The sequence below is a fragment of the Chenopodium album genome, chromosome 5 (assembly GCF_948465745.1).
Source record: "Chenopodium album chromosome 5, dcCheAlbu1.1, whole genome shotgun sequence".
Lineage (NCBI taxonomy): Eukaryota > Viridiplantae > Streptophyta > Magnoliopsida > Caryophyllales > Amaranthaceae > Chenopodium > Chenopodium album.
The window spans coordinates 30,555,249-30,577,119 of record NC_137838.1 but is presented as its reverse complement, the minus strand read 5'-3'; the positions used below and the strand labels follow the sequence as shown (position 1 = coordinate 30,577,119).

Genomic DNA, 21,871 nt, shown 5'->3' with positions numbered 1-21,871 from the left:
AGCATGAAATACGGGTTGCCTCCCGCAAAGCGCTGGTTTATCTAGGTCCCGCACGACCTTCTTACCAAGTACAATTCCTAAGACCCTTGACCTAACGCTTGATCGGGTGGTTTCTCACCCGGTCTAGCGATGTTTAGGCTACGACGCGGCTTCCTGACATAACCTGTGGGACGCCAAGTCGCCTTATCTGGTGGATCCTCCTTGACTTGGACTGGGGGATCTTCAATGCTACGCACTAAAAACCCTCCTTTGATCGAATGTTGCTTCAAATTGTCATTGCGTTCAACACTTGCAACTCGATCTGGCGGAACACTTACCGTAGGCTCGATTCGCACAACTTGCTCGATCGGTTCCACTTGTTCATCCTCGAAACCAAGACCAACATTGTAGAGAGCTCTTTCTATCGCATCGACTTCCTTCTGCCATTTGTCTATCTCATCTGAAAAGGATGCAACACAAGATACCGCCTCCAAGGGATCTTTTTCAAGAGCTTGGGGCTTGTTAGAATAATTTACAACCACATTAACACTGAAACATTTCTCCTCAGTCATGGAGCTTTTGGGGGCATTATTCAGATTAAAAACCACTTTATCGTCCCCTACTGATAGTGTTAGCTTACCACTTCTTACATCTATGACTGCTCCTGCAGTGTTAAGGAATGGTCTCCCCAAAATAATTGGGGTTTGCATATCCTCAGCCATATCAAGAACAACAAAATCCACAGGTATATAAAATTTACCTACTCTAACGGGGACATCCTCTAAAACACCTAAGGGGTATTTAAAAGAACGGTCGGCCATTTGTAGAGTTATATTGGTAGCTTTTAATTTACCCATATTCAACTTAGAACACACAGATAATGGCATGACGCTAACACTAGCCCCCAAATCACATAATGCATTATCAATCAAGAGATTGCCAATATGACAAGGGATAGAAAAACTACCCGGATCTTTTAATTTAGGTGGAGACTTATTTTGAAGTACGGCACTACATTCTGCAGTGAAAGCTACTGTCTCTACCTCACTAATAGACCTTTTTCTCGTCAAAATTTCTTTCATAAATTTTGCATATGAGGGGATTTGTGTGATCAATTCAGTAAAGGGAACGGTTACCTTCAGATCTTTAACCACCTCCAGGAACTTACCAAACTGCTTATCCAAGTTTGTCTTCAATTGACGATTGGGGAAAGGAAGTTTGATGATTGGCTTTTGAGCATTCTTATCTTTGTCTGGAGTAGCCACCTTCTTTGGAGTTTTACCCTACAATGTAGAATTAGATGTGTTAGTATTATCCTCTAGCCCTGCAGGGCTATCAACTACATTGTTTGGTTTAATGGAATCAGGATTAGCATTATTTAATAAAATAGGTTCATCAACTCTGGGCATAGAGGGCCCTTCATAGTTTGAACCACTCCTTAGAGTAATTGCAAATGCTTGATCCGTAGGCCTAGTCGGCTGTGCCGGCAGGGCTCCCTGTTGGCGTGCTTGTAGAGTAGCGGAGAGTTGCGCAATTTGATTATCTACAATTTTATTATGCGCTAGAATTTGATCAATTGTCGCATCCCTGCTCTCCATGTGCTTTTGCATATTGACCAACATTGCTCTAATTTCCCCCAAAGAAGGGTCGGAAGATGAGGGGGGTTGTTGTGGTTGATTCTTCTGGCTAGCATTGGGATGATAGTATTTCTGCTGTTATTGCTGTGGCACCTGTGGTTCTTGTGGTGGTGGATTTTGAACATTAGTGCTCCGGTAGGAAAGGTATGGATGATTCCGATACCCAAGATTGTAAGTGTTGGAGTATGGGTTATTCTGCCTATAAGCTTGGAAGGCATTAACTTGCTCCACGGAACTCCTGCAATCCTGCTCCCAATGACCTACAATACCACAATTTTCACAGAAAGCCTCATTAGAATTATTATTAATCGCAGAAACATTAGCTACATTAACAGTGCTCAGATTGTCTAATTTTTGGCAAATAGAGGTCAGTTGAGCTTGCAAAAAGGATACAGAGTCGACACTATGTTTCCCCTTGTTAGCAAAACCTCTTGGATTCCCATATTGGGAATTGTGTATCGCCATATCTTCAATAACCTGACCTGCATCATCAACATTAAGATTCATAAATCTCCCACTAGCTGCAGAGTCTAAAATTATTCTCGAAGAATTTCCAATGCCGTTATAAAAGGCTTGGATTAACTGCCATTGTGCTAAATTATGGTGAGGGCATTCTCTTTGTAAGTCCTTAAACCTCTCCCAAGCCTCATATAAAGACTCATCGGCTTCTTGGGCAAAGTTCTGAATCGCACTTCGTAGTACTGCTGTTCTCTCTGCAGGATAATACTTGTTATAAAAATTCAAAACAAGAGTTTCCCAGTTAGTTATACCAAGTGTAGTTCTATTTAAGCCATTAAACCACAATTTAGCTTTTCTAGTTAAAGAGAAGGGAAAGAGAATCTCCCTGATTTGGTCTTGAGTGACCCCGGCTTGCCTGATGGTGTTGCAATATTGACAATAGTCGGCAATGTGAAGATTCGGGTCTTCACCCTTGGCTCCACTGAATTGCTTCCTCTCTATCATCGTTATAAATTGGGGCTTGATCTCAAATTGAACCCCATCAAGAGCCAGAGTAGGGGTGAGATGTGGAAAATCCGTAAGCTTTTGTTGTGAATAATCACTAAGCTTCTTTGGAGCCGCCATCTCTGATTCTGTGTCTGATGATGTCTCTAAATTGCTAGAATCAGTTGGAGGATCGCGGTGATTATTGTTATTATCACCAGAATCCGCCAGGATTTGCTTATAGAAGTTTTTCTGTCTATGGAAGGAACGTTCGATCTCAGGATCGAATGGGATGTAACCTGATCTGGAACACCTGGGCATAAACAAAAAACTAGAAGCAAATATGAGATTTGTCTCAGAGAACTAACGCTCTCTGAGACAAAAGAGAAATAATCTAGACTACAAAAACAATCAGAAATAAAAATAAAACCGTTTCCCCGGCAACGGCGCCAAATTTTGACAGGGTAAAGTCGTATCCCCTAATAAAAAATAATTACCTAAATCACTAACTAAGGTAGATAGGGAAGTAGGGTCGATCTCCACAGGGAAACAAGTCTTTTTATTCCTAATTAATTATTATAATCTAAATTATTTAAGTAACCAATATTTATAATTGAGAAGAAACTAAACTACTAAGGTTGAGAATAGGAATAAAACAATATATAAAAGGATCTAGGGCATAGGTTCACCAATAAATAATACTCCAGGGTAAAACATAATAATCAATCATTGACATGGCATAAATAACATGATTAACAGGCTCTCGCAATTTATTAATCAACATAGATCTAACAGGCTCTCGCAATTTACTAGATCTAAGTTCTTATTGAAAATAGCCTTTAATATCAAATTAACATCTGCTCGATTCATCAATTTAATATTGCTATACTTTTGCAAGCCGCAATTGTAAAACATTAAAACAATCCAATAAGAAATTATCATGCAATACCAATAATCATATCAATAATAGTCAATCATCAATGCATCAATTAACCAGATTGTAAAGGGCTCTCGCTACTTATTACAATCACACAATTAATTTATCGGTATTAAATCTCATCTCTCGAATCTTGACTTAACCATTTATAAATTAACTTGCCTATTGAAACTAGACCTAAACATTAATTCTCATCTCTCGATTCTTGAATCAATATTGTCAAACTCATGCATAAAATATAGGCCTAATCTAGTCACAGAGCATTAAATCAATCAATAGGAAATTAAACTAGCATTGATAATCAACAACAATAATTTACCCCTTCATATTATTGATTAGATCCCCATAAACCCTAGAAATTAAACTACTCACACATATTAAAAACTAAACTAATCAAAGTAATAAAATAAATCATGATGAAAGGAATAAAATAAATAAGATCAAAGGAAGAGAAATCGTTACCAAAAAAATCTGGAATTAATGAAAGAATTAAGAACAAAAGTTTAGAGAGAGATTAAGTGAGAGAAAACTAAGTAGAGAGAGAAAAGTCTAAAGGAAAGAGATAAGTCCCATTAATCGTCCTCAAAAACGTACTTAAAAACTAACTAAAACAACTCCTAATTAGAAACTAATTGCTCGTCAAAAGAGCCTTTCCAGAAACACGCGCCCGATCGGGCTAGAGGCCGCCCGATCGGGCGCGCCTTTTTTCTCGCACTGCTCTTCTCACTGCACCGCCCGATCGTGCTAAGCCTCGCACGATCGGGCGCGCCTTGGCTTGCTGCGCATCTTGCCCTTGCATGCATCTGCCCGATCGGGCATATTCTTGCCCGATCGGGCCCGGTCTTCTTCTTCGAGTCTTGGACTTCGATTGGGCTAGATTTCTCGGCCCAATTCGGATCTCCTCTTCGGGTCTTGAATACTCGGTCCAAACCTCGGTATTCCAAATACCGAGCCCTTAATCACCGGCTCGATGGCTCTAGCCGGCCTTGGGCTTCAACGACGGTCGTGCTCCTCCAATGCTCGTAGTTGCTTCATAAAAATCCCGGGAAAAATGCTTCAAAGGTGCAATTCCCTGCAAAACTCAACCAAAACTACGAAAACACTAGAAAACACATATTAGTAATAAAAGTGGCCCTAAAGAGCCAAAAACACTACTAATTATGACCAAGGGACGGGGGTAAAATACTATATAAAATAGACATATTAGGTTGGCTATACCGTGTGCTCAGTTATTATAGGAGTTATTTTATTAGTTTTATAGGGGTTATCCATTTAGTGTTATTGAGATAGTCTCGTTAGTGTTTTAAGTGTTATTCCGTTATTGGAGTTACTTTGTTCTTTTGCAAACAACTACATCAAAAACAATAAGGTAGTTATTGAACATTTTTTAGAAAAACCCGTCAATGTGCATACCCATGCTAATGCATGGATTTGATTATACGCGAAGGAAAACTACACAAAATAAAATGTTGGTAATTATAAGAATTCCTTGAAAAAAAAAACCGAAATTATTATGATGGATAGTAAATTTGATGTATAATTTTTATGTTTCACAATACCAAGTTACCAGGTTATTTATTTTGGGGTTATTCAGATGGTCAAGGGTTACTCGGTAAGGGTCACTAAATTGGGAGTTACTCGGTCAGTCAGAGGTTACTCTGTTAGGAGTTACTCGGTCAGGGATTATTCGGTCAATTAGGGGTTATTCAATCGATCAACCAAGGGTTAATTAGTCATGGGATATTCGGTTAGTCAGGGTTAGTGTAGAGTTACTTAGTCAAGGGTTACTTAGTTGGGCAGGAGTTACTCCAACAGGGTTTACTGGGTAAGTGTTTTGTGTATGTCAGTCGGCCATGATGTGGGTAGCCAGACATAAATCGTGCAATTTTATTTTGATAACTATTGAATTGATAAATAGGTGTGATTTATAAAAATATAAAAGAAAATAGTGGATCTTATAGCGGTTGTATTTTTTTTTTTTTTAAAATGAAGTACATATAATATTAACCGATTGATTTTCAAGTGTTATGCAGAAAATTTAGGTAAAAAATGTGCAATAATAATATAAATTCCTTGTAATTTTGGGATTAAAAAAAACCAAATTATTGGTTGATATATTAATTTTTTTTTTAAGTATCGTGTAAAATGCATAGTTGTGTACTTGTGTGTTATTAGGAAAAATAGTAAAGATAGTAATAGTGGAAGTTTTATTTGGAGATTTTTTTTTTAATTTATTAAAAAGAGGTGGAAAAAAATGTGCAATAATAATATAAATTCCTTGTAATTTTGGGATTTTAAAAAACCAAATTATTGGTTGATATATTAAAATAGATTTTTTTTCCTTTTTTTTTTAATATTGTGTAAATTGCATAGTTGTGTACTTGTGTGTGATTAGGAAAAATAGTAAATATAGTAATAGTGGAAGTTATTTGGAGATTTAATTTTTTTTTATTTAAAAAAAGAGGTGGAAGTTATTTGGAGGATAGTGAAAAAAAAAAAGTGCATGAGAATTGAGGATTGAGGTTTAGGAGAAACCTCATTAACTTACTCTTAAATTATATATATATATATATATATATATATATATATATATATATATATATATATATACACACATAAATGGGATAATGTGAGAACCTAAGCATAGAATAGGATAGGAACTAATCTGGTGCGTTGATCATCCTTGATCCAATGGCTGACATCCTACCCGTGTTTTTCATTTCAGTAATGGCATTTTGGTAATGTTGCCACTTTGAATGACCTCCTTTCTTTCTCTCTCTCTTCCTTTCATTTTCTCTCTCTTCGCGTCCTCAACTCTCCGCCGCTACTGAGTTCTTCGATTTAGCGAATTTTTTGCTTAGATTTTTAGATTTTGATCTTCAATTATATCGTATTCTTCACTTTTTTTCATTCATTGAGGTAATTTTGTAATTATATTTGTATTTTTTTTGTTTATTTTGCTTGTATTGTTTATTTAAAGCTGAGTTTTTCGATTTAGGGTTTTTTTATTGTAATTTTTCTTAATTTTTGTTTATTAATTGTTCTTTGAATTATTCTATACAATTTAGTGTTTGATTTTGGGTTTTATTTTTACAATATTGGTTTTTAATTCCTATTTTATGGTTTTACACTTACGGAATCAATGTCGTTGTTTTCTGCATATAGTTGGTATATTGCTTGCTGTTATTAATTTAGTAGTATAATTTGTTGTTGTTTTAAATTTACTTTTTGCTTTCAGTCATTAACTTTTCATTATTAGTTTTACTTAATTCTTATAACTTCATGTTTTTTAGTTTCTTCCAGTTTTATATTTTTTTTATTTACTTTATGCTTTGAGGCATCTACTTTTTAGTATATCTCTAATACTTTTTATTAGTATATTTTTTAAAAAATTTGTTTACTTTTAGTTATAGTTTATTTACTGTTTATTTACTTTTTCCTTCTATTCATTTACTTTTCAGGAACATGTCTGAAAGCATAGAACATTGTTTTTCTTCTGTCACTACTAAAGATAACAATGTAAGAATTTTTAAAACACCCACTCAGCCTTTGCTTCCTAAAATATATTATAATTCTGGAGGTGATAAAGAGTATATGCCATGTTGTTCTTCTGAAAACAAACATTTTGTTTGAATGATATTTGATACCCTTCAAGATGGTGTAGACACCCATTTGTGTCTCCCCAAAACCAAACCCGGTGATGAGTATCTTTCACGTCGAATCATAATCGAATGAAGTGAAAGTGTGGAAAGTCTAGTGTTGCAGATAGTTTTAATTTCTTTTCTCTTCTCTCTGTTTTTGAAAATCTATTTTAAGAAAACAGCCACTCCAGTTTAGTTGGTTCATACCAATGGTCCAACAATGGTGTAGTTGGATGGGGCTTGAAGAGCTTTCCAACAATATATTATAAGCCCAATTCCAATGAATATTGAGGAAGTTATTGCCAAATTACTAAACTGGGCCCGGTTTGATCCTTATATGCGGCCCAATGATCTAGGGGAGGGCCTAATATGGATTTATCATTCCTAATGCAATTAGGAATGATTTTAGTCTTCTATATTCTTCTAGCAGGTTCTTTTCATTCCTAATTCAATTAGCATTGATAAATTGACTTTTGTTGACTTTTTCGAGTTTTAATTAGAATAAAAGAATGTTTTTGAGGAAAATACGATTTTATCCTCCTGTACGGTTAATTTCTATCTGATTTTGGAAAACGCGACAAAAATTTAATTAGCGCCAAACGCCAGCATTAGTGCCTGGCACTAGCCTCGTTTTTTCGCGTCAGAATTCTAGTTCGATTTTCTATCTTTTTGGCTGATTTTCTCTATAAATAGCCTCCTAAAAACTCCATTTTCATTCATCTACTATCATCAACTTTCTAATTCTTTCTCTCTCTAATTAAGCTAGAAGCTTTTCTCTCTCTCTTTTCTAAACCTACCCTCTCTTTACAAAATTCCGCATTCACAAGACCTAAATACACCTAGCATTATTCGAAGTTGTCTTCGCCCTAGATGTGAAAGGTTTTAATTTCTGAGGGTTTGGTCCCAAATCTCTCTTTCAATTATTATTTAATTTAATTGTTGTTTATTATTTTCCTTGAAGTTACTAACGCGTGTATTTTGTTATTAGAAAGAGGTACGAGGCATCCAAGTAAGTGCTTTAATTGATTTATTGATATTATGATATAGAAATCATGTCTAGATTGTTATTATGATTCCTAGTATTATGTTTAGGGAAAAGGTTATAATATCAAATATGCTTATTATGATTCCTGCGATGCTTCCTATATTATTTCCTAATATTCATGTTAGTATCATGTTAGGGCTAAATATTTGATCTTTGATGCTTAGTTACATGCTAGGGTTTGTTATTAATCTTGTTAGTATCATGCCTAGGATCTTGCTATTGTTATGCTTTAACATGATTATGTTAATTATGATTATAATTGTTATAATTTATGATCATGATTATTTTAATTATTATTATTATGATGATTTTAATTATTATTATTATGTTGCTTGATATTTATTGTTATTGCTTGATCACACCTTTTATGCATGTTTAAAGGGAATTGGTACTTGTAATCATGCTTAATAAGATAATTAATAATCTTGTTTAGGGTTAATTTGATTATAACTCAAGTGATCGCCAATAATAGTTTTGTTTGTGCATTAATATTCCACCAACATAAATAAAACAGGTTTAGGGTTAATCCTATTGATTGCATGTTAGTCAAAAAGCGCACATGAATACGATCAGAATGAAGTAGAGGCCTATTATTAGGGCAGGTTCAATCTCTTTTAGGTTGGATTTGTACCTTCATCCCCGAACTACCAGTCATGGTTCAAGACCTATTGGAGTTGACGATCTCTAGGATCGTTAAGGGGTGTAACCTTCACCCTGTGAACGGTTTACAAGTTCTTAAAACTTGTTGGCGACTCTTTTGCTCTATCTTCTTTCCCTTTGGACGCCACCGTACTTTAGAGTATGATCACAGTGGGGTTCAAGCTAGGGGTAATGCTTGAAATATTCCCTACAGATGGTATTGCCTTTTATTACAAATATGCTAATGAGTGTGGACTTAATGTCCGTTCTAATATTACTAAATCACAAAAGAATAAGAATGATCCTACTAGTAAAGGAGTTACTATAATTAAATATTTATTATGTAGCAAAGAAGGGTATGTGACAAATAACAAGAAACCCGGTAAACAAGTTGAAGGTGCTTGTTTAAAGAGAAAGACTATGTAGAGAGTTGGTTGTCCTGCTAAGATAAAATTTAGGTTTTCGACTGGTGGGAAGTATATGGTGTATTGTTTTTATGAATCTCATTCTCACCCTTTTTCTACACCTATTACTAGGCAGGTTACTACAAATGAAGTTGGTTTAAATTTTTCTCATAAGAAGTTTATTTTTGACAACTCAAAGTTAAATATAGGGGCTGTTATGTCTTATAGGATCATGAAAGAACTTTGTGGTGGGTTTCAAAATGTCAGGGCCAGTAAAAACGATTTCAAAAATTTTTCTAGAGACTTGAAAGTTTATATCTCTAATGTTGATGATGCAATTTTTTGTTCAAAACCTTGAACAAAAAGTGAAAACCAGTAAAGGGGGTTATTATTTTGATTACTATGTTGATGAAAGTAGGCATTTGACCCATGTCTTTTGGGCTGATGCTATTGGTAGAAGAGATTATTGATTATTTGGGGACTCTTTATCTTTTGATTCTACCTATGATATAAATAAATATTCATTGGTTTTCTGTCCTTTTACTGGTGTTGATAATCACAAGAGATGTGTTACATTTTGTGCTTCTCTATTATCTAAAGAAGACATATATTCTTTTGTGTTGCTATTTCAAACTTTTTTGAAGTGTATGGGAAGAGAACCCTCTTGTATTATCACTGATCAAGATCCTGCAATGGGAATTGCCATAGAAAAGGTTTTTACCAAGACTAAACATAGGCTATGTATGTGGCACATAATGAGGAAGGTACCTGAAAAGGTTGGAACTGCTTTTTGTAATGAAACTGATTTCCTGAAAAAGCTAAGTGCAATAGTTTGGGATAGAGAGATTGATCCTCATGTATTTGTTGATGGCTGGAATAGTGTTATGGAGGAGTTTAACCTTGTTGATCATGAGTGGTTTGCATACATGTTCAAGATTAAACATCTTTGGATTCCTACATATTTTAGGGACTTATTTATGGGTGGGTTACTGCGTTCTACATCTAGGTCTGAAGGTGAAAACAGTTTCTTTTGTAATTTTACAAACCCTCATGTGACCTGTGTTGAATTCTTTGTCCGTTATGAAACAGCTCTTGATGCTCAAAGGCATGAACAGGATGAGTTGTACAACCTAAATAAACTTGAGCCTCAATTGTTTACTAATTTACATTTGGAAAAGCATGCTGCTGTTGTTTATACTCGTTCCATATTTTATGATTTTCAAGAAGAATGTCAGGACCCCTGTTTTTTCATGTGGTGTTTAAAGTTGTAGTTCTCTGTATGGAGATGGTGTGGAGTTTTCTATTATTGTTGATCATGAGAAAAGGAAAATTTTTGATGTAAATTTTGACTTGGCAACATATGAGTCAAGTTGTACTTGCAGAATGTTTGAGAGTCAAGGTGTTTTATGTAGACACATTTTGTTTGTTATAAAAGGCAAGTGTATACGTGAAATTCCTGATGCTTATATCTGGAATCGTTGGAGAAAAGATGTTCTGAAGAAAGCTTCTGTCATAGATGTTGCTCTGGATAATGCTTCTAAGTATGATAAGAAGAAGCAATTGGTCAGTGATGTATGGTCCAAGATTTTCAGTTGTGTGAGTTTAACTGACCAATCTGAGGATGATTTATCTAAGCTTATTAGAACATTATCTTCATTTGAGGAGCAGATGATATGAAAGAATAATCCTGAAAATGCACCTAGTTCAAAAGAGGTGAAAGATGCTGATATTCAGGTTTTGGTTGGGTAAAATGAAGTTGATGTAAATGTCTTGCCTCCAAATCAGTGTCTTAATAAAGGTTCTGCCATAAGTTCAAAGAGGTTGAAGAGTGCAAAAGAAATAGCTAGTGAAGAAAAATCTAAAAAAGGTAGAACTTGCAGAGCTTGTGGGCAATCTGATGTTTCCCATGACAGTTGAAACTGTCCAAACAAGTAGTCTTTCAGGTATTTTACTTTTAAGTGTGTTCTATTTACTTTAAACTTCTTTTTATTTACTCTAACAATAACTTCATTTACTTTTTATTTTGTGCGGGTGTTATTATACTTGGTATTTTTTTATTTGGTATTTTACCTCTTTACGTTTTCTATTTACTTTAAGTTGTAATTTATTTACTTTACATTCTAATTTATTTACTTTAATTTGTGACAAATAACTGATGTTTATTTTTGTGCAGTTAATTTAATCCTTGGAAATTAGAAGATGTTTTGGAAGATCAAGATAAAGATTTAATGAACAAATTTTTTTTTTATTATTTTTATTATTGTAATATTTTTACATTTACTATAAGTAATTGTACTACAGAACTTAAGTTTAGTTTGTTTACTTTTAGCTATTATACTTTACTTTATGAAATATTTCATTTACGTTTATCATATTTTATATCATTTGAATTATTTTATTTATATAATGTTCTTACTTATAAAATTAAAGATAATTTCTTGTATTATTCCCTTTGTCCTAGAATACTTGTTACCATATCCATTTTTTGTTCTAAAATACTTGTCATATTTTTCATGGAACCCGAGTTGACAAGAGTATTTGATACCAATTTTGAACATGAATTGACGTGTAAATAACCCGACCCAAATGTAATCCATATATTATTGACTTGGTGATTTCAACTTGATTATAACCCGTAAAATTATTGACTTGAACCAAATTTGACTAAAATTCTAGAATGAGTTAATTTTCTAACTATTAATTATTGACTTTACTTGAATATAATTTGACCGGTTATCAAAATCACCTAAACTTGTACCAAATCAGATACCGATTTTGAACATGAATTGACGTGTAAATGACCCGACCCAAATGTAACCCATATATTATTGACTTGGTGATTTCAACTTGATTATAACCCGTAAAATTATTGACTTGAACCAAATTTGACTAAAATTCTAGAATGAGTTAATTTTCTAACCATTAATTATTGACTTTATTTGAATGTAATTTGACCGGTTATTAAACTCACCTAAACTTGTACCAAATCTAATAAGATGTAAGGTCGGTTGTAATTCGATCAACATAGGCCAAATGTTAGTGAGGCAAATGAAGTAGGAGACTTGACCCATCCCGAGTTTGGTGTATGATCACATTCGAGTTGGTAGAACACTTCAGGTCAAACACTTCGGATCATGTTCGGGTTGGTTAAACAATTCGGGTGAAACTCTTTGGGTCAAATTCGAGTTGGTCAACTTCAGGTCAGGTGAGTTCGGGTGTTTGGTCAACATTAGGTCAACTCCATTTTCGAGTTGGGTATGGGTTGGGTTAAGTTAATTTCGAGTTTTGGGTCATTTTTTGTGTTAATGATTTTGGGTCAATTTTAGGTCATGCGTCGTCGGGTCATTCGGGTCGGGTCAACGATTTTGACTTGAATACTTTTTCCCATTTCTTCCTTTACTTTTTATCCATTTTCTATTAATTTAACAAGATTTTTTTGTACTTTAAAATTGAACACCTTATTTCATAAAGTTTTTTCAAAAACTTTTTTCCTTTTACTTTAAACATAGTATTATTTACTTTAACATTATTTTCATTTACTTATAATCGAATAACATTTTTTTGACTTTAACACTTTTTCCCATCTCCACCTCTACTTTTGATTCATTTTTTATTACTTTAAAAGTATTTTTCTCTACTTTAAAATCGAACACCACATTTTAGAAAGAATTTTTAAAAAAACTTTTTTCATTTACTTTAAACACATTGTTATTTACTTTAACACTATTTACATTTACTTTTATATCTACCATCATTTTTGAGAAAGAACAATCCTAGTAATTTAACTTAGATATATAATATGTATTCTTTTTTTAACACAAATTGGAAATATTATATTAAGTGGCTAAAGCCATAGTTTTAATTACAAATAGCATCACATAATTTTTACATTTATAATTGATGCTAACCAAAATAAGGCCTAATATTATACTAGAACTACCAAATTGCTATACAACAGTCCCTGAAATTCATTTCCCTAAACTTGCACTAACCCAAAAGCTCTTTTCATCCATCACAAAAAAACACATATAACTATAGAGACATAGCATTAGCTACTGTAGCATTAGTAGCACTATTTGAAGCTGCAGCCGCAGAAGTAGAAGCTACAGCAGCAGAACTACAAGTTGCAGAACTTGAAGCTGCACCAGTAACTTATATTCAACCACTACTTAACAAAAGATTTGCATTAATACTACACAAGTTCAAGTACTCTAAATATCTATGATATATTCAAGTCTACTGATATCATTTACAATTGTTCTGATTCTTTCTTTTCTTCCCAATCCTCAACATTTGTTAGCAGTTTCTGTTTCATTTTATTTCTTTCATTGAGAAGTAGGTCAAGCACTAATCTTATATGATGGTGATTCAGTCTTGCAAATTCCTGTAAAAAAAATAAATTATAAATAAATTATACTCTAAGTATAGATTAGTTCTAGAGTGTCACGACTTCAAAAATAAGTATGGTAACTTACCTCTGTTATTGTTCCTAATCCTATGCCATTTGCACCATCATAAACCTTCATATGCAACAGTAGATAGCTTGCTAAGAAATTATCTTCTCTTTCTTTTTGGAATGGAAGTTCAATTATTCTCAGCTTGTAGGTCAGCATATCATTTACCTGTGGATGTTTCCTTTTTTAAACAACTTTTGTACTTGTATCACTTGAATGCAATGAATATTAGTATAATAAAAGATATTGAAAAATGAATTTAAAGATAATTTTTTAATCTATTGATTCTTTACCGTTTCTAATATAAAACTCTGTACAGGCTCATATTCTTCATTTTTCTCGTACAAAGTGCTGTCCGGATGATCAATTGTTTCATCTTTGAAGTTTATCACAACAAGAAAATAATGATCTTCTAACATCAGAGGTATATATACCTTCATATAGATTTGTTTTAAACATATTTACTTTAAACTTGTTTTTAATTACTTTAAACATATATTGTTCTACTTTAATATTAATTCTGTCTTACACATTGAGCTGCATCCAAGTCCAATGATTGTGAAGTGTTCCAATCAATCCATAGTTTTTGCAGACTTGTTACTCCTTTTTTTCCATGAGCTTTCAAACACATTGTTAAAGCATCCTTCCTAAGAAAAAATCCAATTATTATTTCTAATATTTATTTAATGCAGAATTCTAAACTATAAAAGTTAATTTGAAAAACTTACCATGAAGTCAAATCCAAAAAAGTATCTGACCAAGTCATTTTCAGACCTATCTTTTTCCATTTCAATGTTATTCAGGTGGTTTGACCAAGCAGTGATCACATTACTTGAACCTTTCCATTCATTGAGCAAAGCGTTACAATCTTGCCTTACTATTTCAATTGAATCTATAAACCAGCCAACTACTTTGTTGTAATGTAGAGTTAAAGTTAAAGTTAAACTTATGTCAAACAATATTATATATAATGCAATATGATTATTTGTTTTTTAGGAAGTATAAAACATACCTGTTGTTTGGAAAGTTTTCACCATCATTGATTGCTAAGTAGTCAACCACTTGGTAACATTGCAGACTCATGTTATCCATTACTTCCTTGTGTTTCTTCAAGAAATCAGAAACACAAATCATATCTTCTACCCCTTTCTCCTTCTCTAGTTTTCTAACTACCCTGAATTGAACCTTGAAATTTTTCTTTGAAGTTGTTTTATTTTGGTATTTATGTCTGCCAAAGCAAGAGTAGCACATATTTATGCACGATACACGTTTCTCCTATTTGCTAAATCAAGGTCAGAATCAAAAGTTTCTCCAGAAAAACACAGCATATGGATCATTGCAAAAACACCACAATCAAGAGTATATCTTGGTGTCTTCCACTTGAAGTTAACTTCATCAAACTCATATTCAAGAATTTCATCAGCTTTTTCATGATTAATTCTCTTCAGAAAGTTTGACATTTCCTCCACCTTTAACATTTGTAAAGCGATATATAAGTAAAACAAATTTATAGTATAAATTACTTTAATAAACATATGATTTACTTTAATTAGAACATATTTTACTTTATATTTTATATTATATTTTTATAGGTAATTAAATGTGTACTTTTAATAGATATTCTTTTACTTTAATAAAAATATTATTTACTTTAATCAGATCATCTTTTACTTTATATTTTATCTTATTTTTTAACTGTCATTATCATCTATACTTTTAATACATTTTCATTTACTTTAATATTACTTTTATTTACTTTAATAATTTACTTTTTATAAACCAAAAAAAATCTTACCACAATAGATCCAAGAATCTGTAGAAAGGCTTGTGCATGTCATCATACTCCCTGTTATCCAAGTACTGAACGGTCTAATTCATAAAGTTAACCACTATCAAACTATAGTGGTTACTCATACAGATTGGAACAAAAATCTGTCATTAAAATTACAGTTATTAGTTTACAAATTCAAAATCATAATTCCATACAATGTAGTTTAATAAACATGAATAATAAGACATACCAACTGAGCTGTCTTAATTTTCTCCTTTGCATCACATAGGCACATCCAATCGTACCATGCCTGATTCAATTCTTGTGAGTGTACTGAAGGAGACTTCACCTCTGTGCTTTTATCTGTTGGCAGGGAAGCATCTTGTGACCTGAGAGACAGCTGTAGAGGTCTCTGTGTATTAATGAGAACATACAACATATTACTTAATGAGATCATACATATTTAATTATGATTGAGCTTAACAGTTTTTTTTAACCCTTACACTGTGATCAATGCCAAAGATAAAGCATGAAGGATCTTCTTTTAATCGAGAATCATTCATTAGAAATGACCAACATTGAACTATATTAGATTTTATCATTTGAGCAGGGGATGCTGGAGCTAGGGATGTTGTGTCATCTCTTGTTATCATGAGAAGACTTTCAAATTTCCCAATCTCTTCACTGTGCAAAATTAAATATTTATAGTAAATAAAATATTATTTAAAGTAAACTAAATATAATTTAAAGTAGATATAATATGTTTGAAATTAAATAATATATTACTTACTATTTGAATGGGCTGTACTTCACAAAGAAATAATCAGCCACTACTTGAAAAAGCTCTGGCATTTCATTCATTCTTGATTTTTTTCTGTAGGGAATAATTTCAAGCGTTAATCCCACTAACTTGAACCCCAATGTGATCATACACTAAAGTACGGTGGCGTCCAAAAGGGAAGAAGATAGAGCAAAAGAGTCGCGAACAAGTTTTTTAGGAACTTGTAAACCGTTCATAGGATGAAGGTTACACCCCTTAACGATCCAAGAGATCGTCAACTCCATAAGGTCATGAACCAAATAAGGGTTCGGGGATGATGGTACAAATCCAACCTAAAAGAGATTGAACCTGCCCTACTAATAGGCCTCTACTTTATTCTGCTCGTATTCATGTGCGCTTTCTAATTAACATGCAATCAATAGGATTAACCCTAAACCTGTTTATTCTATGTTGGTTGAATTTAATGCACAAACAAATCTATTATTGGCGATCACTTGAATTTATAATCACAATTAACCCTAAACAAGATTATTAATTATCTTATTAAGCGTGATTGCAAGTACCAAATTCCCTTTAACATGCATAAAGGTGAGCAAGCAATAACAATAAATATCAAGCAACAATAATAATCATAATAAATCATGACAATAAAATTATAATCATAAATAAAATAATCATCATCAAAATAATAATAATATTCATTATCATGAATTATAACAATTATAATCATAATCATGTTAATGTTAAAGCATAATAAACATAGCAAGATCCTAGGCATGATATTAACAAGATTAATAACAAACCCTAGCATGTCACTAAGCAATAAAAATCAAATCTTTAACCCTAACATGATACTAACAATCATAAATATTAGGAAGAGAATAAAAGGCATCATAGCAATCATATTAAACATATTAAAAATACCCTAGACATGATACTAGGAATATCATAACAATGTAAACATGATTTCTACATCAATAAATCAATAAAAGCACTTACTTTGATGCTTCGTACCTCTTTCTAATAACAAAATACACACGTTATAAACTTCAAGGAAAATAATAATCAAAACAATTAAATTAAATAATTGAAAGAGAGATTTGGGACCAAACCCTCAGAAATTAAACCTTTCATGTCTAGGGCGAAGGCAACTTCGAATATGGATAGGTGTTTCTAGATCTTGCGAATGCGGAATTTTGTATAAAAACACCAAGTTAGAAAGAATAAAAGAAAGAGATGAATGAGAGAGAGAATGCTAAAGAATTAATCATTTGCGAATGAAAACTGATTGTTGATGATAACTTGCGAATGAGGAGAATTGGTGAATCTTGATGAATCAAAACGGAGTTTTTAATACGATATTTATAGAGAAAATCAGCCAAAAAAGATAAATTAACAAAACAGAGTCTGACGCTCAGGAAACAGAGCTGGCGCCAACCCTGGCTAGCTGGCGCCAGGCACCAGCACTAGCGCCAGGCGCCAATGGCTAGCGCCAGGCGCCAAGACTTGATTTTAACGCGTTTTCGAAACGATAAGTTTACCGTACTAGAGGATAAAATAATATAATTTCTTCGAAAATGCTATTTGATTTTGATTAAAACTCTGAAAAGTCAACAAAAGTCAATTTATCAATGCTAATTGAATTAGGAATGAAAAGAACCTTCTAGAAGAATCTAGAAGACTAAAACCATTCCTAATTGCATTAGGAATGATAAATCATATTAGGCCCTCCCCTAGATCATTGGGCCGCATATAAAACTCAAACCGGGCCCAGTTTAGTAAATTGGCCATAACTTCCTCAATATTCATCGGAATTGGGCTTATAATATATCGTTGGAAAGGTCTTTGCAAGCCCCATCCAACTACACTACTATTGGACCCATATCATGGACCAACCAAACTAGATTGGCTATTTTCTTAAAATAAAGTTTTCAAAAACAGGGAGAAGAGAAAAGAAAATAAAACTTTCCGCAACACTAGACTTTCCACACTTTCACTTCATTCGATTATGATTCGACGCGAAAGGTACTCATCACTGGGTTTGGTTTTGGGGAGACACAAATGGGTGTCTACAGAAGCCCCCACTTTGACTGAGTTTGGAGAAACGCAAGTTTCGAAAACAAAAGTCAAAGTATCGATAGGGACGGAGAATGATTCAGAACGTTCTGCGATCCTAAATCACTCTTGTAACGCCGATACCTGCAAAACTAGCATTAGTTAAACAGATAAAAGAGTCAAGAAACGCGTATCTTGCACCGTCGAGCACACGTCTCTGAAAGTAACCGATTGTTTTGATGACCTCCTACAAGCTAGAGAATGCCATCCCGCTTGAAAACCGCTACGCCCGTAACTGCTTCCAAATTAGAAGATTGCTTCGCCTGAAACGATCCTCCCCGCAATGATAATATTCCACATCCTAGGGAATACCATCGAAGATTATTTCTCTTGAAACAATCCTCATCCGCATTGATAATATTCCACATCCTAGGGAATACCATCGAAGATTATTCCTCTTGAAACAATCTCCATCCGCATTGATAATATTCCATATCCTAGGGAATACTATCGAAGATTATTTCTCTTGAAATAATCCTCATTTGATGAGATAATTTTCCAAAGGAAATTATCGAAGATCCACGCCTGTCGATCTTTAAAAGTTCGCCTGAACTTTGCTTCCGCTATGCCTGTACGTCGGCGCTCTTTTGCTTTGAACCTGTATGTCGGTTCCTTTTGCTAATGAGCCAATGCTTAGGCGCTTTAAGCTAAGTGAGACGATCTCTTATCAGGTCGATCACTTTATGTAATCAAGCCGATTACTAAATCATGTCAAATTGCTTAGAGGGGCTAACTGGCGTACCAAGGAACCCAAAAATATGTTGCAGAAGACTAGCACGACCTCATCAGGTGGCTGGATGCTTTGGCGTCGCTTAAAAACCATCAGCGCCAGCTTTTTAGCGTTAGCGCCAGGCGCTGATGTTGGCGCCAGGCGCCAAGCCTAATTTGTGATGCCAATGCATAGGGACTGGCGACAGCACGGGGATTTCCTTAAATACCCCTTTCCTCTTCATTTTGCTGCTCTGTTCGTCGCGAACTGCTCGAAAGAAGTCCGAGACTTCAATTACTCATTGCTTGCTCGTTTCTCAACCGAATTCGCTCAAATTTGTTGCAAATCAAAGCTCTTTTCATCTATTTTCCTGATCTATGTAAGTTTTCTTCAAACTCACATCAGTTTTTATGAATTCTTGGCATATTTATTCACGAATTTCATGAAAATTCGAAATTTATAATGCTCAATTTGCTTTGTTTGTCAAGTTTTATGCCATGAATTTGCTTGATTATGTTTGTATATTTCCTTGGGAGTAATTTGAGACTTGTTTGACTCAATTTGGTGAAGAAATGAGCAATTTGCCATTGTTAGACCTCTTAAGGTCGTGAAGAACAATGTGGCTCGTTCTTGACATTTTTGCCGGCAATTCTTGTTCAATTTGTCACAATAATCACTATAGTTTTGCAAGAAATTGTTTGATTGCTTGAAAAATGCTGTCATGCTCAATTTGAATTTGTGCTCTATTTTAGTACTACGTACTCTGTTTTTTGCGAACATAGTATCATGCGGCTAGGCGAACCTTAGATACTATAGAACCTTAATTTATGATTATTTTGCACAATGTAGCATGGCTAGACAACGAGGCTCGGGTTCACGGTCCCGAAACACTAAACGGGAGCATGAGCCCGTGGAGGACGACGTCACGCCATCCACTTCACTTGGTTGACTTCCGGAGTGGGATGAGCGGACTCTGTTCTTCGCTCATGTCCACCACATTTCTGAGAGGGTGAGACGGGGTACCGAGCCCGGGAGGACACGGCATCACGGCTCTGGCTGTGATGGTTTAGGCGATTTGTACAGGATGTACATTGCCAGGGATCTTGAGACGAGACTCCTATGGGAGTCTTGCGGGCTAGTTACTTTGTTCGAGACCTCTGAGGCTATGATTGCCTCCAGCGGGGGTCACCACGTAGTGCGAGCTTTGGTGGAGTTCTTCTGGGACACCACCAACACCTTCCATTTCCCTTGGGGCGAGATGATGGTCACCCCCACGGATTTCAGTCTTATCACAGGACTGGAGTTCACTTCTGTGCCACTGTCGTTCGACAGTGGAATCGACGTCTTCTCTTTAGAGGTCGAGGAGTTGTTGGGGCCGATTGCTATTCGGGCCCGAGCTGAGGTCGAGACGACTCAGTTCAGTGCTAGAGGAATTCGCCGCTTGACGCTGGCAGCGGCTCTTGATGACGATGCGACCACCCGAGAGCAGCGGGTGCGCATCTTTGTGCTGATGTTGTTGTCAGGGACATTCTCCCCTGACAAGGGTAGTAGGGCATTGCTTTACTACCTCCCTGCTGTCCGTGATCTCCAGCGGATCGGGACTTATGGTTGGGCCAGCTTGGCCTATGCTGACTTCGTTCGTGCACTGAGGGACTCGTGTCGTCACCGGTCCTTTGGGACGAACGTCGCTTTGTCTGCTTTTAGGAAGGTCGTAGAGGTAAACATTTACTCCCTATAAAGTTTAGCTCTGCATTTTAGTTAGCATTTACTCACACTTTTAACTCCTTGTAGATCTGGTTCTACGAGTACTTTCCTTCCGTTGCGCCGGTGAGACCATCGCCGAGGGGATTTCCAGTGAGCGCCTCTTGGGGCGGCCACCACGTGGACATGTCTACTGCACGTGTCCGGAACTGGATTATCTCGGTACGACTTTTATTGTTTATCTTGCTCTTCCGCGGTGCTTTAGATATATTCTTGCCTGATTGATGCTTTTTATAGGGACCTGAGGTGGTATACCGACCGTGGGGCGGTTGGACAGTCCCTGGATTAGCCGCACAGTACTCTGCTGAGCGTCGCTATTTTTTGGGGACTTATGGAGCGGTCGCGTACTTAGGAGAGAGGGTCGCTAGACAGCACTCTTCTGATGTCTTCGTCGTTCCTGCCGCTCCACCACGTCATATGTTCGACGAGGCGCGGTTGTCGAGCATGTCTGAGGGAGCTGGTACCCCTTGGCGGTCCCATGTGATCCTCGGGCAGTGTTATGCTGAGGAGCTACTTCCTTTATTAGCTCCAGCCCCTGTGCCGGCTGAGGATGTAAGGGTAAGATTCTTAGCTTTTATTTTTCGCTAAGTAGCCCCCAAGTAATACTTTACTGATTTTTTCTGTTTTTATCAGGACGGTGCTGCTGAGTTCGTGCCGCCCCGTATGTCCATCCACTACCAGGGGATGTACGGGCCGATCGAGGAGATGATTCCTCCGGCTCCCGAGGGCGAGCGCTTCGTAGAGCGGTCGATTCCTCGCCACCTGACTAGAGTAAGCCTAGTTTTAATTCAGAATTTTTGTGTTTATATATCATACATTTTTACTGACTTATTTTTCTAACAGCTTTCACGCGACGTGGTTTCGGCTATGGCACGATGCATAGATGCCTTCCGGAGCCAGCTTGTCCGGATGAGGAATGTAGCCACTTGTCGTCGGGATGACGTCGTCCAAGAGGTAGCCTTTCTTCACTCATTATTTTTGCATTACTGCTTCAATTTTACTTTGTTTCTGATTTAACTCTTTTATTTTGACCTTTTTTTATAGAATTTTGCCTTT

The 21,871-nt window shown here is 35.3% G+C and overlaps 1 protein-coding gene and 1 non-coding gene across 2 annotated transcripts; both read left to right on the top strand.

The window, feature by feature from the left end:
- The first annotated feature begins 2,211 nt into the window (after positions 1-2,211).
- LOC145633365 (small nucleolar RNA R71) lies at positions 2,212-2,318 on the top strand. The gene has a single exon (XR_014112695.1). It is a non-coding gene; the product is annotated as a small nucleolar RNA R71 (small nucleolar RNA).
- A 7,598-nt stretch (positions 2,319-9,916) lies between these two features.
- LOC145632788 (protein FAR1-RELATED SEQUENCE 5-like) lies at positions 9,917-10,901 on the top strand. The gene is made up of 2 exons (XM_081685126.1): positions 9,917-10,347; positions 10,496-10,901. Exons 1-2 carry the CDS (start codon positions 9,917-9,919, stop codon positions 10,899-10,901), a joined length of 837 nt encoding a protein of 278 aa, XP_081541252.1.
- Positions 10,902-21,871: the final 10,970 nt, after the last annotated feature.